The 19,032-nt window shown below is 43.1% G+C and overlaps 1 protein-coding gene across 1 annotated transcript in view; it reads right to left on the minus strand.

Annotated features, from left to right (window-relative positions):
- The window catches only part of LOC126198939 (WD repeat-containing protein 81-like), a 302,041-nt gene that overhangs the window by 218,947 nt on the left and 64,062 nt on the right, over window positions 1-19,032 (minus strand). The window contains exons 5-6 of the mRNA XM_049935579.1: window positions 2,082-2,221; window positions 1,307-1,561 (exon numbers count right to left, since the gene is read on the minus strand). Coding sequence (XP_049791536.1) covers window positions 1,307-1,561; window positions 2,082-2,221 — 395 coding nt within the window. The remainder of the gene's footprint in view (window positions 1-1,306; window positions 1,562-2,081; window positions 2,222-19,032) is intronic.

Below are 19,032 nucleotides of genomic sequence, written 5' to 3' on the forward strand. Positions count from 1 at the left end.
ACTGTACCAAATGCACATACATATGTAAGTATATTTGTGAATTATCACATGGTGGATGAGTGTTGCTTGCTGGAATACTGTCCATAAGATCACAGGTTTGATCCCTCATCAGTTCTTGCAAATTATTTCCCGCTTACCACTTGTTTCACCTCTGTCAATGTTTGCATAAAATGCAAGATTGTTTAAGTTTAGGACTCATGGAAAATTGAAGTGTTTGGCACTTATTATAGGTGCAGCATTTGACTTGCATTATACAACATAGCTATCAGTGCATCACATGAGGAATTCAAAATGCATGACATGGTTTATTGGGAGATTGTAGTAAGAAAATCCAGTATCAACAGAAAACGAAGCTAACAAGAGTCACCATGCAATGAGTGTGCCATTTCCTAACAATGTATTTACATACAAGAACTTAAAAAATTTTGTCATAACATATTTTCAAATATTTGAAGTCACAATCTGTTCCCACATTCTGTGAATTAAAATCAGCAGCAACATGTCTGTATGTCTTTTTTTTTGTTGGCCATAGTAACTTTATCAGTTTCCTGCCTTATATTGCATCTTTATACTGATTCAATGGGATCTGCAGCAACAACTTGTTTTTGGCTGGGAAGAATTTTGAAGATCACTCCTTTTTCTGCTTGCTTTTCTCCAGCTTTATAACACAACATTTTCAATAATAACTACTGCATCTCTAGGATGTATGATTAATGGATGTTGCTGAAGTGTGATGATTGTGTCAACAGATGATTTTAGTGGTGTTGCCAAGCATTTTTCGTTCTAACTTACATGAACACTGAACACCCTTCAATGAATCCAAGATTAATGCTATACAGTAGAGTCATGAACAGAGAGCCCTATAGTGACACAAGGTGAACATTTCAGTTTCAATTCACCTAACTGAGAACAACAAACATCATGGAGCACTGCTGCAGCATGTCTTCCAATTGAGCCAATTACCAAACACTGTTATAGAAAAATTAAAATAACTCGAACATACTTTCAGATGCACTTGGAATATACTAGAATGAAACTAAAATATCCCCAAATATCTTTGTTTCCCCCTCACTGCACAACAGGTGGGTCCCTTCCTCTCATCCTGGGGATTGAATGACTTGCCCTTCCCCAGGAATAACAATTCCCCAAAGATACGATAGTATTGTGTGTGTGTGTGTGTGTGTGTGTGTTTTTTCTTTCTTTTTTTTTTTTTTTTTTTTTTATCTGCCTAATGGAAATACTGATATTTGGCCTCCTGAAGATAAATCATTGCCAGATATTCTCATATGAATTTTTCTTTTAATACCTCCATTTCATGTAGTCTTCTTGAAGCTACAATCTGCTTATAGCCAATGCCACTGCCAATACAAGGAGATTCTTCTTTCAGAGATTTAGGGCTGTTGTGCAGAGTCTTGTTAAGGAAGTTGTACATCGATTCAACACTTTGAATAGCAGCTACTGGGTTGTAGTCCTTTGGAAGCATAATGGAGGCAGCACCATTTCCAGCTCCTGTCTTTTGCTGAGGGCAGGTTTCATCAGGTGAAGATGTTGGAAAAGAGCCCTGATGCAAAAAACAAATCCTACAATCACTCTTACAATATTATCCACAAATATAATTCTCAGTGCCACATTACTTACGCTAAAAAATTAAAACAAGCACAGGGAAAAAGTCAGTGTGTTCAGACAAACAAACACACACACACACACACACACACACACACACACACACACACACAAATGCACCAGAAAGCTAGTGATAGTAAGGAAAATTCCTCTCGTTCTTATTATGTCACATGATATACAAACGTCAAATTAACAGTACTGCTCATGCTACTATGAAATAAGATGACATCATTAACCATACAAACATCCTGAGAACATCCATGTAAGATTTTACTATTTTGAAACAGTTGACATATGGTATCATTGAATGCTGCATAGTAGAATAGAAAGCACAGTAAGAAATATTACAAATATTACATTGAGGCAGACAGATAGACAGATAGATAGATAGATAGATAGATAGAGAGAGAGAGAGAGATTTCATGACACATGGATTCATTTGAATGATGTATACCTACCAACAGTGAACCTCTAGATCGACTCAAAAGTTTATTAAGTGCAAGCGGTGATGATTTTGATCCACCCTGAGACAAAGACTGTTCATCTTCTTCAAATCCTGAACTGTGGCCTTCATCTTCACTCGCACGATCAACATTCTCTGGAAGAACCATGTCAGATTACAATGTATGTAATGCAAAAAAAAGAATTCACTTCTGTTCTAATGCTGACTGTTTACATTCTTATAGCAGCTCTCAATCTGTTTGGTCTCAAATGTACACACTGTCCCTACTTTACTACATGGGACAGACAGTAAAAATGCACCACAATAATTTTATGTATGTCTCATTTTGGGAGAGAAATCTTTGAAGAAGATAAAACTTCACCCTCTTAACATCTCAGTTAGTGCTGTGATATTGTTACTTGTACAAAATGTGCATCTTAAAGATTGTTGTATGTTACAATAATGAGCTGTCATAGGAATAACATGAATTAACTCTATAATTAAATAAAATAACCAAATGGAGGAGGGGGATAGTCAGAGAGGGGGTGAACTAAATGGTGTGATCAAAATGGGGCAAGGAAGTTGGGTGAGCAAGGGGAGTGGGGATAAGCATGAGGGAGGATTAGCACGAGGGGGGGGGGGGGGTGAGCATGAGGGGGATATGCAAGGGTGGGGTGAGTAGGGGGGGGGGGGGGTGAGGAAAGGGTAGTAGCTGTGAGAGGTTGTGGAAGACGGACACAAATGCTGAAACAATTCATATTGTTATACTGCTACATACAGGAGATTCACATGGACATTTTTTATTCTCCACAGATTGGTCAAGTGTGTACCACATTTCAGTTCCTTATCTGTCTTTCATTTCTTTTCTAATGGTACTATTTCATCTGTTCACAATGTTTCTTCTTCCCATCTTCTGACCCTTTCAGATAAGTTTTTTCACTCTCCTATCTTGGAGAAACATGGACCGTGCCATAGGCGGGAAGCTTGTGTGCCTCAGCGACACAGACCGCCATACCTTAGGTGCAACCATAACAGAGGGGTATATGTTGAAGAGGTCAGACAAATGTGTGGTTCCTGAAGAGGGGCAGCAGCCATTTCAGTAGTTGCAGGGTCAATAGTATGGATGATTGACTGATCTGGCCTTGTAATGTCAATCAAAATGGCCTTGCTGTGCTGGTACTGTGAACAGCTGAAAGCAAGGGGAAACTACAGCTGTACTTTTTCCCAAGGGCATGCAGCTTTACTGTTTTGTTAAATGATGATGGCATTCTCTTGGGTTAAACATTCTGGAGGTAAAATAACCCCCATTCAGATCTCTGGGTGGGACTACTCAGGAAGATGTCGTTATCAGGAGAAATGAAACTGGTGTTCTATGGTTCAGTGCATGGACTGTCAGATACCTTAATCAGGCAGGTAGGTTAGAAAATTTAAAAAGGGAAACAGATAGGTTAAAGCTTGATGTAGTAGGAGTTAGTGAAGTCTGGTGGTTGGAGGAACAGGACTTCTGGTCAGATGAATACAGGGTTATAAATACAAAATTAAATAGGGGTTATGCAGGAGTGTGTTTAATAATGAGTAAGAAAATACAAATGTGGACAAACTACTATGAACAGCATAGTGAAAACATTATTGTAGCCAATATAGGCATGAAGCCCACAAAGACCACAGTAGTACCAGTTCGCATGCCAACTAGCTCTGCAGATGATGAAGAGATTTAAGAAACATATGACAAGATAAAAGAAGTTATCCAGATAATTAAGGGAGACGAAAAATTTAATAGTCATGTGGGACTGGAATTCTATAGTAAGAAAAATGAAGAGAAGAAATAATAGTAGGTGAATATGGACTGGGGGAAAGGAATGAAAGAGGGAGTTGCATGGTATAATTTTGCACAGAGCATAATTTAATCATTACTAACACTTGGTTTAAGAATCATAAAGAAAGGTTATAGATATGTAAAAGATCTGGAGACACTGGAAGGTTTCAGATTGGTTGGTTGGTTGGTTGGTTTGGGGGATCAAAGGGACCAGACTGCTACGGTCATCGGCCCCTTTTTCCAAATACAAAGAACACCCACAGAGAATAAAAAAGAGGAACAGAATAGAACACAGACGATACAGAACAACAGAAACTGAGACAAAGACAAGACAAAACGAACTAAAACCACACAGAGTGTGACGGTGGTTGGCCGACCATAGAAATAAAAAAAGGAAAAGCCAACCACTTAGAAACACGTTAAAAAACCAGTTTAAAAGCATAGGCCAAAGGCCAGAATCAACACAAAACAATAACATAAAACAGAAACACTCAGATTAAATGATAAAAGCCCCCTACCCGAATAAAACGTAAAACTAAGTCAGCCATAGCCGAGTCATCTGTTAAAAGGGCAGGGAGCGTGTCAGGCAGTGCGAACGACTGCCTGAGCACAGCTAAAAGTGGACAGTCCAATAAAATGTGGACCGCCGTCAAAATGGAGCCGCAGCGACATAAAGGTGGGTCCTCTCGTCGCAATAAGTGGCCGTGCGTCAGCCACGTGTGCCCAATGCGCAGCCGGCAGAGGACAACAGACTCCTTGCGAGAGACCCGCAAGGAGGAGCGCCACACACCGGTAGCCCCCTTGATGGCCCGAAGTTTGTTGCGTGAAGGCAGGGCGCGCCATTCAATGTCCCAAAGGTCCAGAATTTTGCGGCGTAGGAATGCTCGCAACGTCCAGAGATGGTGCACTAGTCGCCTCTTTCGCCAGCCGGTCAACATTCTCGTTGCCGGGGATCCCAACATGGCCTGGGGTCCACACGAAGACCGCAGAGCGGCCGCAACGCGCAAGAGTATGCAGGGACTCATGGATAGCCATCACCAGACGGGAACGAGGAAAACACTGGTCGAGAGCTCGTAAACTGCTCAGGGAATCGCTACAGATAACGAAGGACTCACCTGAGCAGGAGCGGATATACTCTAGGGCTCGAAAGATGGCGACCAGCTCAGCAGTGTAAACGCTGCAGCCAGCCGGCAAGGAACGTTGTTCGGAATGGTCCCCTAGAGTGAGTGCATAACCAACTCGACCAGCAACCATCGAGCCGTCGGTGTAAACAATGCCAGAGCCCTGATACGTGGCCAGGATGGAATAAAAGCGGCGGCGGAAGGCCTCTGGAGGGACTGAGTCCTTCGAGCCCTGTGCCAAGTCTAGCCGAAGGCAAGGGCGAGGAACGCACCACGGGGGTGTACGCAGAGGTGCCCGGAAAGGAGGTGGAACAAGGACAAGCCCAAGCCCGGAGAGAAGCTCCTTGACACGTACGGCGATCGGACAACCCGACCTGGGCCGACGTTCTGGCAGATGGACGACTGACTGCGGGAACAGGACACGGTAATTTGGATGCCCGGGCGAGCTAAAAACATGGGCAGCATAAGCAGCCAGTAATTGTTGGCGTCGGAACCGCAGTGGAGGGACACCTGCCTCCACTAGGACGCTGTCCACAGGGCTGGTGCGGAAAGCACCAGTGGCAAGGCGTATCCCACTGTGGAGAATGGGGTCCAGCACCCGCAACGCAGATGGGGATGCTGAGCCATAAGCCAGGCACCCATAATCCAGACGGGACTGGATTAACGCCTGGTAGAGCCGCAACAGGGTAGAGCGGTCGGCGCCCCAGCGGGTGTGGCTCAAACATCGCAGAGCATTGAGATGCCGCCAACACGCCTGTTTGAGCTGCCGGATATGAGGCAGCCAAGTCAACCGAGCATCGAAAACCACCCCCAAAAACCTGTGGGTCTCCACCACAGCAAGCAGTTCGTCGGCAAGATAAAGCCGCGGCTCAGGATGGACTGTTCGGCGCCGGCGGAAATGCATTATGCGGGTCTTGGCTGCCGAAAGCTGAAACCCATGCGCTACAGCCCAAGACTGCGCCTTACGGATAGCGCCCTGTAGCCGACGTTCAACAGCTGCAATGCCAGTAGAGCTGTAGTAAAGGCAAAAGTCGTCAGCATACAGGGAAGCGGAGACAGAATTTCCCACAGCCGCAGCAAGCCCGTTAATGGCTATTAAAAACAGACAGACACTTAAAACAGAACCCTGTGGCACACCGTTCTCCTGGACGTGGGAGGAACTATACGAGGCCACGACTTGCACGCGGAAGGTACGACACGACAGAAAATTGCGGATAAAAATCGGCAGAGGACCCCGAAGACCCCATCCATGAAGCGTAGAAAGGATGTGATGACGCCATGTCGTGTCGTACGCCTTCCGCATGTCGAAAAAGACAGCGACCAGGTGCTGACGGCGGGCAAAGGCAGTACGGATGGCCGACTCCAGGCTCACCAGATTGTCTGTGGTGTAGCGGCCTTTGCGGAACCCACCCTGAGATGGAGCCAGAAGGCCCCGAGACTCCAGTACCCAATTCAAGCGTCGGCTCACCATCCGTTCAAACAACTTGCAAAGAACGTTGGTGAGGCTAATGGGACGGTAGCTGTCCACCTCCAGAGGGTTCTTTCCAGGTTTCAAAACGGGGATGACAATGCCTTCCCGCCATTGCGACGGAAACTCCCCCTCGACCCAAAGACGGTTGTAAAGATCGAGAAGGCGCCGCTGGCAGTCCACTGAAAGGTGTTTCAGCATCTGACAGTGGATGCCATCTGGCCCAGGAGCGGTATCAGGGCAAGCAGCTAGGGCACTGCGAAATTCCCACTCACTAAATGGAGCATTGTAAGATTCTAGGTGGTTGGTGCGAAACGAAAGGCTCCGACGTTCCATCCACTCTTTAATGGAGCGGAAGGCCTGGGGGTAATTCGCAGAAGCGGAACTCATAGCAAAATGCTCTGCTAAGCGATTTGCAATGACGGCGGAGTCAGTACAAACCGCTCCATTCAGTGAGAGCGCAGGGACGCTGACAGGTGGCCGATAGCCGTAGACGCGTCGAATCTTGGCCCAGACCTGCGATGGAGTGACATGGAGGCCAATGGTGGACACATACCGCTCCCAGCACTCCTTCTTGCCTTGGCGGATAAGGAGGCGGGCCCGCGCACGCAGCCGTTTGAAGGCGATAAGGTGGTCTATGGAGGGATGTCGCTTGTGACGCTGGAGCGCCCGCCGGCGATCTTTAATCGCTTCAGCGATCGCAGGCGACCACCAAGGCACAGCCTTCCACCGAGGGGACCCAGAAGAACGGGGAATGGCAGATTCGGCGGCAGTAACGATGCCGGTGGTGACCGATTGAACCACCACATCAAAGTCATCAGTAGAGAGAGGCTCAAAAGCGGCAGTGGAGGAGAACAAGTCCCAGTCAGCCTTATTCATAGCCCATCTGCTAGGGCGCCCAGAAGAGTGACGCTGTGGTAGTGACAAAAAGAGCGGAAAGTGGTCACTACCACACAGGTCGTCATGCACACTCCATTGGACAGACGGTAAGAGGCTATGGCTACAGATTGAAAGGTCAATGGCGGAGTAGGTGCCATGCGCCACACTGAAGTGTGTGAAGGCACCATCATTTAACAGTGAGAGATCGAGCTGCGACAATAAATGCTCAACGATGGCGCCTCGACCTGTTGCCACTGACCCACCCCACAGAGGGTTATGGGCGTTGAAGTCGCCCAATAGCAAGAAAGGTGGCGGCAATTGGGCGACCAGTGCAGCCAGGACATGCTGCGAGACATCACCATCCGGTGGAATGTAAAGACTGCAGACGGTAACAGCCTGTGGCGTCCACACGCGTACAGCGACAGCCTCTAAAGGCGTCTGGAGAGGGACAGACTCGCTGTGCAGAGTGTGAAGGACATATATGCAGACGCCACCAGACACCCTTTCATAAGCTGCTCGGTTCTTATAATAACCCCGATAGCCACGGAGGGCGGGGGTTCGCATTGCTGGAAACCAAGTTTCCTGGAGAGCAATGCAGAAGAAAGGGTGAAGGCTGATAAGTTGGCGGAGCTCAGCTAGATGGTGGAAGAAACCGCTGCAGTTCCACTGGAGGATGGTATTGGCCATTGCGGAGAAAGGCGTGACGGGACTGGGAAGGCAGATTACGCCGCTGGGTCACCTGCCGCATCCGATGGAGCACCCGTGCAAGTGCTATCCATTGTGTCTGAGGGATCGGCGAGATCGAGGTCCTCAGCAGACGCAAGGATCTCCACCTCATCCTCAGATGCAGAGCTTTTATGTAGCGGTGGAGTAGGTGCCACCGCAGGTGTCTTGGACTTACGGGTCTTCAAAATCGTTTTCTCTCGCTGTTCCTTTGGTTGCCGTTGGTGAGAGGGCTTATGGGAGTCAGTCTCTGGGACCGAAGTGGAACGCGAAGCCCGTCGACCAGCGACCTGTGGCTGCTTCAGCCACTGGCTGGTGTCTGCTGTGCCGCTGGTAGGAACCTGGGAAGGGAGTGACCCAAGGGATCCCTTCCGAGCGAGAGATGCCGAAGAAGACTTATGCTTCTCCGGCTGAGAAGGGGGGACTGGTGTCCCCGATGGTTTAGTGGGTGCTGCTCCCGAGGTAGATGGTATGGGAGCAACAGCAAGAGAAGGGGCCCCCATTGTCAAGGGGGCAGGTGAGGTCCTCTGATTCTGAGAGCTGACTGTATATCTTGCAGCTGAAGGAGCTGGAGCAGGAGTGACAGTGGAGGCATAAGATGACATCATGCGCACGGGATGTAGCCGTTCAAATTTCCACTTAGCCTCAGTGTAAGTCAGTCGGTCCAGGGTCTTATATTCCATGATTTTGCGTTCCTTCTGTAAGACACTACAGTCCGGCGAGCAAGGGGAATGAGGCTCTCCACAGTTGACACAGACGGGAGGCGGAGCACATGGAGTATCGGGATGAGATGGGCGTCCACAATCTCGACATGTGAGGCTAGAAGTACAGCGAGAGGACATGTGATCGAACTTCCAGCACTTAAAGCACCGCATCGGGGGAGGGATATAGAGTTTGACGTCACACCGGTAGACCATCACCTTGACCTTCTCTGGTAAGATATCACCTTCGAAGGCCATGTAGCGGGACTTTGAATTTCGCCGCGCTACATTCGTCCCCTCAGATATAAATATCCCGTCGCAGCAGTATGAGCGCTCGACGGCAGAGAGAAAATACCGAAATTGTAACCTTTTTTGTTTTTCTATCCGTTTTCAATTGTCTCTTGATAGCAGTAGCTTAAGGCAGACGTGAGCTGATTAAGACGAATAAACTTATTAATGTGTAGACATTGTGGAAGTTATTATGAAATTCGGAGGATGGAGAGAAGCAACTAAAATAAATTGTATTTAAGAGCAAGACGGTTTTGTGCACATTATAAATTCCTGGACAATGAAACTTACTGCAAGATTTCGGAGCCGACTTTTCACCCAGAAATGAAGGAGACGCCGCAAGAAAGAAGACAAGTTAACCTGGTAAAGGATGATTTATCTACGCCACTTCCCCCTGTCAGTTACATTCTGTTATTCTCTGTTCCTTTTCAAAAATTTTGTAGTGGAAATTGGTTTAACTTTTGCTCAAAAACGCCACAAGGACCACCCCAACAATAGATTTTCTGTGATACGAAGTCCGATCTGCATTTCTTTCTTTCTTTCCCTTTTTTCACGGTCTCTCTTTTCCCATTTATTTTTTTATTAACCACTACAACTGGCTCCCGCGACAGGACCCAATTTTCGGATGTGTCGTTTTTGAGCAAATTTGAAACTTTACTTTGTATTTTTTCCCAACAGAGAATAATAAAAAATCCTGAAGTTTAAATGGTAACGAAAACACCAACTTTATTGTACCTAAGCAAATGATTATACAACAATATTGTAAAGAATTTTCGTAACTAATTCAATCTGTTTTTCTTTTCATGGCATATATTGATGCAAAAACCGTTATTTTGAGACCTTTTGGTGATTATCCGATGGAGATGTATTAAGAAAATCCATATTTGGACGAATACGATTTACGCAGAAGTGATTGACCAGCCGCTGCAGGACAGAAAATTTAATGGTGAGTCACACAATTATGTTTCATTCAAACATTCAATAGCCAATTGCAGAATCCATTTTTCCCTTTCCACGCATCCTGTAGTTTTCTTCTAGATTTTTCCAAAATTATCTATCTCTATTGTAGTTTGTGGTAATTATAGTATTGTTGTAGCTGCATATGAAGATCGTAAATTTGACCGCCAAACAGTCATTTGTTACGAAAAATTTTGTCCGCCCTGCTGCATCTTTCTCAACCATTGTTTGCAATAGAGCAATCATTTACATTGACGAGAAAATATTCAACCCAAATTTGAGTCAAATCTTTATTAATCAGACTTGTATTATTCCCTTTTTGACTTACTATTATACATCCTATTACAATGGAACGCGGTAAGGTAGAGATAGTTTCGGCAGATGAGTTAAGTGAAGTAGATTCATCTTTCAACCAACAAGAAAGTCCGCGTTTCCCTCCATGGACGAGTTCACAGATCAATGCAATGATTTTGCCTCAAACTCGCAACATTTGTGATAATACACAGATGGCGACTTTAAATGACGAAATGTGTAATGGACGCGAGACTAGACCGTCAGCGCCATTGTTAACATCAATTTCAGAACCGAATATGAGACAAATTCAGCAATGTGACACAAATCGGACACAGGAGACTGACAAACTGGACCGACTATTCGAGTTATTTGCAGACATGAAACGAGACGTTAGTCAGAAAATTGACGCAAAACTGGACGCACTTGGTCAGGACTTTAAACAAAGGCTAGATAAAAGCGACGAAAAATTTGACGTATTAAACCGTACTATGACCGAAAATTTTGAACGAACGACAAAACAGATGACAGAATTAAATAACACCACTCAAAAGCTCAGCCAGCGATTTGAGACACTGTCCGATCGAGTCACTAAACAGGAAGAAACTTTGGTTACATTCACACACGAAACAAAAAACAACATCAACCGATGTGAGAATCAGTTAACTCAAATAGTTAATGTGCAGCAGGAAGTGAACACTCGTGTGGAAGAGTTAGCTCAGGCCCACACTTCAGCTAGCTCCACCCAAGAAAAGCTGACTGAAGAAGTGGGAAATATTACCCAACAGCTCACAATGGTAGTTCTTGAACAAACCCACCTCAAAGAAAAGATAGAAAAATTAGAAGACCGAGCGGACCTCGCGTCACTAAACAACGACACCAACATTGCCGAAAGAATTGTACATGAATGTAAATTGTGTGACGACTATCTGGACAAAAAACTTGAAACAATTACACAGGACATACTTTCAAAAACAAAGACACATGTTAAAGACGGGCCAAAAACTACAGAAGACGAAGTGACAAAATTACGAGACAATGGTGTGCCGTGTTTGGCGATTGGTGCAAACGCATCGCTAGGAAACGACAAAACAGCTAAAACCATGGCTAATGACACAGACAGAACACCTATTGTGGAATCACCTATTTCCAATCAAAATTACAATGTGCCGCCTTCTTTTCCACCAAACGAGCAATATTACGACACGACACCTAGAGTAGCAAGTGACACAAACTACGTCAATACAGTTATGCCAACCGGCATGGCCGATGACACGTTTGTAAGACATGGGCATTTCCAGACATTTTCCAGTGAGGACAAGCACAAAGTCCACCCTATTGTGTTTATTAGATCATTTGACGGTGTTTTTCCACGTAGTTGGTCAGAAGTCGATAAAATCAGATACGTCACCAATCTCATGAGAGGACGAGCAGCTAAGTGGGGTGCCGCTATGAAACGGCGGTGCCTTACGTTTGATCAGTTCGAACAAGCCTTCTTGGACGAATTCTGGTCCGAAAATGAGCAACAGAGTCTAAGGAGAGAAGTGTGCAACCCGGAGACCTATGACCCTAAAAAAGAGACATTAAGACAATACTTTGAGAGGTACCTAGACAAGACACTGTACTGGTCCAAACCAGCCGACTTGCCAGCTATAATTGACACTTTAAAGAGCCACTTACCCTTTCCATACAGAGACAGATTAATAGGAGTACCGGAGAATGACGTTAAGACTTTCTTAAACTTCTTAGATCAAATGGACGTAGTTTACAGAGGCGATTCACGCCATTCAAATTTTATTCATATTAGTAACCAAAATCAGCACCCACCCCAAAGGAACCGTAGTGACGGTGGTTGGTGGAACCATCCGTCCGCGCCGCGACACAATACGATGCCAGCGCGCGAAACATATTCAAATGGAAACGTGTATGACAGTAGGAACAACCGCAGATATTCGTGGAATAATAATAATAATAATAATTATCACCCATATCAAAATGGTAACTACAAGCAAAATGAAAATTACAGACAGTACAACAACAACAACAATAGGAGACGTGAGAATAACCGGTACAACCCGGGCTACTTTGACAGGAACGTGACATATAACAGACATAATTACCACCAAAACATTAGCAATCCCAACAATCACCGACAGAATATGTGGAACACACAAAATTCACGCATGACAAATCATAACCCTCCACGGAATCCGCCCCCGTTCCCTAGTACAGTTATGCACTCCCCGCCACGAAGTAGCAATAACAATTGCGGCGCGCCATCAGCTGACGCGTGGGCGCCAACCGGCCGGAATGTAAACATAGTGGAGCTGGTCAATGAACCCGGCCAAACACAGCAGACGACGGAAAACAGTCGCCGACCGAGCTAAGCGCTCGTGCTTCGGTCGTGAGGTGTTGTAAGAGCGCAATGGCTGAGACGGTTTGTTTCCTCAGGTACGATGACAAAATGACAGCAGAACAGGAATTAACCGACGAGATAAACATTAAATCAGGCAGTTGTGTAAAAGAATTCATACAAGCTACGGCATGGGTTAAGTTTAACGAATATGATGTACAAATTTTATTCGATACTGGTGCTGCTGCAAGTGTGATGTCAACCGCATTCTATAATGAATTGAAACAAATTATAAACATACCTACATTACCTGTACAGAATTGCCACGTGGTTAGTGCCACAGGTACTAAATCTAAGAACATACGCATGCAAGCCCTTGTTAACTTCACATTTTCCAATACACAGTTCAAGTGTAATTTTCTGATTGTAGACAAGCTTATCGTACACTGCATCCTAGGGATGGATTTCTTGAATGAACACAAAGCAATCATAGATTTAAGTAATGGCATATGTCAGTTATCCGTAGGAGAACAACTAATTAATGTTGAACTTAACAAGACGATTGAACCACGACAAAAACATTACGAAGTAAGTCAATTTCAATTGATATATCCTACCATAGTTAGTGTATGTAATTTAACACCTGAAGATTCAGACTATCAGGAGACTGAGCAGGATTTATTGTATCAGAAATGTGTCGAATCTGACTATTTAACGAAACAACAGCAAGAAGAATTGTACAAATTATTATGTGATTATGCACAAGTTTTCAGTGAGAGGCCGGGTGTAATCAAAGGTTATAGCTATAAAATGGATGTTAAGCCACATAAAACTTATTGTAGGACACATTATAATATTCCATGGGCGAAGAAACCTGCAGTTTTACGTGAAATCGAGCGTATGTTGACCTGGGGTGTCATAGAAAAATCACATTCCCCTTATTGCAGTCCTATCCTGGCGGTAGGCAAGCAAGATGGAAATGTCAGATTGGTGCTAGACGCACGTGAAATCAACAAAATTATTATACCCGTTAACACAAGACCCGTCAACTTGGATGAACAGTTGCTAAAATTTTATAATGTACAATACCTAACTAATATTGACCTCCGCTCATCGTACTGGCAGGTGTCCCTTCACAATGACAGTCGTAAATACACTGCTTTCCTTTGTGAAGGACGCAGTTATCAGTTTTGTGTGTTGCCTTTTGGTTTGCGCGTAAGCGCGGGCGTGTTCATCGAGGCGCTTGACGCCGTTCTCGGCCCGTGTTTGTTGTCACGCGTCACGGCGTACGTCGATGATATTGTCGTGGCAACAAATACGTGGGAGGAACATATTGATCTGTTACAGCAAATTTTATTTAAATTTTCACAAGCTGGAGTCACAGTAAATCTTTCTAAGTCCAAAGTAGGAAGGCGTGAAATCAAGTTTTTAGGCCATATTGTCTCGCCGGAAGGTATTCGTCCCGATTCTAAGAAGATTGATGCTATTCGTAATTTCCCTCCTCCACAAAACCGCAAACAGTTGAAAGCATTCTTAGGTTTATCTTCTTTCTTTCGGAAGTTTGTTTCAAAACAGCTTCTGAACAGCTCTCACCTGCTAACTTTACTGAAAAAGAACGCAATTTGGAGATGGACAGAGTTTTGCCAAGCTGATTTTCAGGCTATTAAAGATGCATTGGTGAACGCACCCCTCCTCTGCCACCCTGACATGACGTCAGATTTCTGCCTAGCCACGGATTCGTCATCATACGGCCTTGGAGCTTTTCTATTTCAAATTCAATCCGAATCAAGACAATCTGTCATCAAACCGATAAGTTTTGCGAGCCGCACGCTCACTGAGTGCGAGAGGTCGTACTCGGTGACGGAACGGGAGGCTCTTGCCATTATTTGGGCATTCCGTAAGTTTCGCTACTTTCTTTGGGGTAAACATACTCGCATATACACAGACCACCAAGCCCTTTCTTTCTTACTATCATGCAAATTGCTTCATTCACGGCTCACCCGGTGGTGCCTTTCACTCCAAGAATACAGCTTCGAAATTATTTACATTAAAGGTAAATCAAACGTAGTAGCCGATGCCCTGTCCCGTTTGCCCCAAGGCATACAGGATTTTTCGGAACTTTCCGAGCAAACATCAGACTTTAACATCTTACTTATGTATGATGGTACATACGCCCCATACTACCGCAATATGTGCAAGAACTTTGCTTCACTTCAGGACAGCGACCCCAGGTGGTCAAATATCAAAAAGGAATTACGTACAGATCCTTCTTCACATTTACAAAAATATTACACGATACACAAAAATGTACTTTTTCATAGGCGTACCCCAGACTCGCACCATTGGTGTGTTTGTCTACCCGACGCGCATGTTGACGATTTTATTCTGTTCACACACAAAACTTGGGGACACTACGGAGTCACCAAATGCACTGATAAAATAGTACAGTACTGTTACTTTCCCAATCTGCGTCGGAGAGTGTTGCAAATTGTTCGTAAATGTATCATCTGCCAAAAAGCAAAATTTTCCAACCGATCATCTTTGAATGAATTACATCCTATTGTACCAACCCGACCTTTGGAGATAGTATCGTTGGATATCGCCGGACCTTATCCCAGAGCTCGTGGAGGTGTGAAATACATCGTTGCTGTATTTGATGTCTTCTCAAAATACTTAAAATTGTTTGCTATCCGCACTGTCAACGCATCTGCTATTACTAGACGTTTGACTAACAGTTACTTTACAAGGTTTGGCAAACCCCACAGCATTATCACGGATAACGCACCCTATTTTACGGGAAGAAAATGGAAATCTTTTGTTGCCACACATAACATCAAACATATTCTTACATCAGCATTTCACCCAGAAGGGAACCCTGTAGAAAGGATTTTTAGAGAGTTTGGTCAATTTATGAGAATACATTCACCTCGTAAACACACAAAGTGGATCGAATTTTTAGCACCCTTTGAGCAGATAGTAAACAACTTGCCTCATGCCTCAACAGGATACCCACCACAGGAATTATTATTAAACAAACCTGAACAGAACAAGTGGGCTATGCCCATTCCAAAGCTAACTGCATCCACAACACACACACCTTTGGAAGAGAAAGTAAGACAGGCATACACTACGTTGTGCAATAAAGCCAAGATCAGGAAAGAGAAGTATGACAGATATGTTACAAATACACAAACCTATCAGGTTGATGACCTTGTTCTTTTGCGTTCACATCCCAAGTCTACAAAGTTAAAACAACTGAACAGAAAATGGCAGCTATTATATTCAGGTCCTTTCAGAATAGCAAGCATACCTCACCCAGGTTGTTACTCCCTAGAATACCCGCTATCTCACAAGCCGAGGGGGCTGCATCCCCACAGACATTTGAAACCCTTTGTGCACTAAAACAACATAATATAATGATAACTAAGTTGAACATGAGCAAGTTGCTGTGAAAACGAGATCATAAATATTTGTATTGAATACACGACACATTAAGTTATTCAGCCTAAGAACACAAACATTCATTTATGGAAATTATATACTGCAGTTACACTTGTATACATAATTATGAAGAGAATGTAAACCCAGGTGAGAAAAGATATTCATGTAGGAATGAGATCTACACAGGTTACATTTGTTGTTAATTGTAAATTATAAGGTGAATCAACCACTAGTTAGTTATTTCAAGGCACTACAATGAGATCAGTAATGACATAGGTATGTAGCAGAATGAATGAGGATGTAAGAATGAATGAGTTAATATTTAAGTTAATATAAGAAGGTAAGTTACTGTGAAGTTGTTGATGGAGACAAGAGATTATTTGAGGAAAATATTATTGGAGTTTTATGAGAATGGAAGTGCCAAATGGCCCCACGTATGTGATATATTAATGTTTGATGAGGAATATGTTTAATGTATAAGAATATATATATATTATGATGAATATGTGAGTAAGGAATGAGTGAGAATGTTTTGGTAATATTGTGCTACATGGAGAAGTGAGTAAACAGTCTACATCTTTAAGATTACATAAGAATTTCAGTTTGAGAGAATACATTTGTGATGAGTTAAAACACGTGAGTACAAGGCGTTAAAGGTGAATCTCTTTACAGTGCCCTCGAAAATGAATGAATGCAAGAAAAGCAGAGTGAACATAATGATGATTACAGCTGTGGAAAGAAGTTTAATAAGAATGTAACTTGGAAACACGTTAGCCTTAATTTATTGCAGAAGTGTAACTTGGTAACCTTTCGTTAAGTTTTGTTAAGCCAGTGTGTGGAAGAAAACATTTCTAGTTAGTGCTCAGATAAGGAGAATGATATTTTAAGGAACTTAAGTTGAAATACAGTTTTTACACAGCCCTCATGTGAATACATTTGTATAGAAAAATTTTTTTTTTACACAAGACAGAAAACCCTGAGGAAGCAAAAGATAGAGTTATTAAGGCCGTTTTGCGATTCGTACAACACCTCCACTTTTTCAGGCAATGCAAGGTAAGTAAAAAGGAGCAGTGGCCACCCGTGCAGCCGACATCGAGCAACGGACACTGAGAAAGAGACATTTTACTGTCAATTATAATACTATGTTCTTTATTTATGTTTTATACAAAGAAATGATATATATACACCACATACATGATGTTTAACCTTCACTAAAGTAGAAGAAAGTTCATGGTTGAACTCTTGAGAGGAAATTTGGTATGTTATTATATAATACACATTATGAGAGAGACAATCTCTGAGAGATATATTTTCCATTTGTATAGACGGTATCCACAAGAAGTGGAGATATCGAGGAAGTACTGAGCAGATATGTGATTTACTCATGCAAGGATTTGTTAAGGTATAATACACTTAGTCATATGAACAGTCAGAACACAAACAGAGAATCTGTCATGACGTTACACTACACAGACTTGACGTAAGGACACTTACATTTACCCATGATTTGGTAAATTGTATGTACCTCCTTTCACACACCCCTTGAAGGTGATGCAAACGTTATAATGTATTATGTTTTCTTTTGTTATGTATTAGCTGTAGGATTTGGTAGTTTATAGGTAGTGAATAGTTTCTTCCAGTCTTTCTTTCTTTCTTTCTCCATTATCCTACCACCTCCTGCAGCTGGGTGTTGTTTGTTTATGGAATGTAAGAATATATTGTGTGACAGTAAACTTTCAGGTATGAATTAAAAGAAATGAAGAAAATTGAGAATGGCATTACAAGCCTGGTCAACCACTAGCCAAGATATGGAGAGAAAAAAAAAAAGGAAAGCCCGTGCTTTTAAATATTAAGTCTTATATCCCTTGGCACACCCAAACCTGAATAAAAAATTAATACCCCAATAAAGGAAAGCCAATGGGACTTAGTATAATTTTTTTTTAGTATAGATATTTCACATGCATATTCTTGTAAATTTATATGTATTTGTATATGTATAAAAACTTTGCATATTGTCAACATATTTTGAAATGTGACCACGGAATGTAAGCTTTCAGAATTAACGATGTAAACATGCTTGGACAAAGTGAGCTTTGTTAAAATGTAAATATGGCAAAAAAGTGTTACAAACTGTGTTAAACAGTGAACGTTATAAACGACGAATTTTGTGTTGTTTATGAAACTTATGTTGCATAAACCAAATAACTGTTTGTAAATCGATATAAACTGCAATTTACTTCGACGATAATGAGGATTTTCACACTGCAAATGAACGTTTGTTGGCAAGTGTAAACAATGTGGTGAAACACCTACCTTTGCGAACATCGACGCCGTTGTTCCTGGCCGGCCTTCAGATGCTTTGGAGACTATAAACTCAGCACCTGTCGTAGGCGATGTGGAGGCTAAAAACTACATCGACCATATATGCCCCGGGAACAATAGTCATGAAAACGAACAAGGACCTGGAGTGTTGTGTCGTAACAGAAGACATAGACATTGCTTCAGATCACGCACACGCTCAATCTTATGGTGTCACCGGACTTAACACGCCATTTATGCTGGAATAACCACTTGTAATGAACACTTTGTGAAAGTGAATACTGTTCAAGACTGTCATAACACAGCAATTTTGAAACTGCCGCATGCGAAATTCAGTGATGCTACTGCGCGTGCGCAAAGACTACGTGCTGCCAGAGATGCATTGGGAAACCAACGCTGGGAGCACACAACATTAACTGCGCTGGCGAGCAGCTTTTTCAAACAAACTGTATGTAAATATATTTATTAATTGTGTACAAAGGATCCAAACTGTAATAATTGTATTTAGTATATAGATTTAGAAAGTAAGATAATCCCCTATGAATGCACGTGGCCTTTCCTAAGAAAATATGTATAATTGACATTTAGGTATATCTATTCTATTGTTTGC

This window comes from Schistocerca nitens, chromosome 8 (assembly GCF_023898315.1).
Source record: "Schistocerca nitens isolate TAMUIC-IGC-003100 chromosome 8, iqSchNite1.1, whole genome shotgun sequence".
NCBI classification, from domain to species: Eukaryota; Metazoa; Arthropoda; class Insecta; order Orthoptera; family Acrididae; genus Schistocerca; species Schistocerca nitens.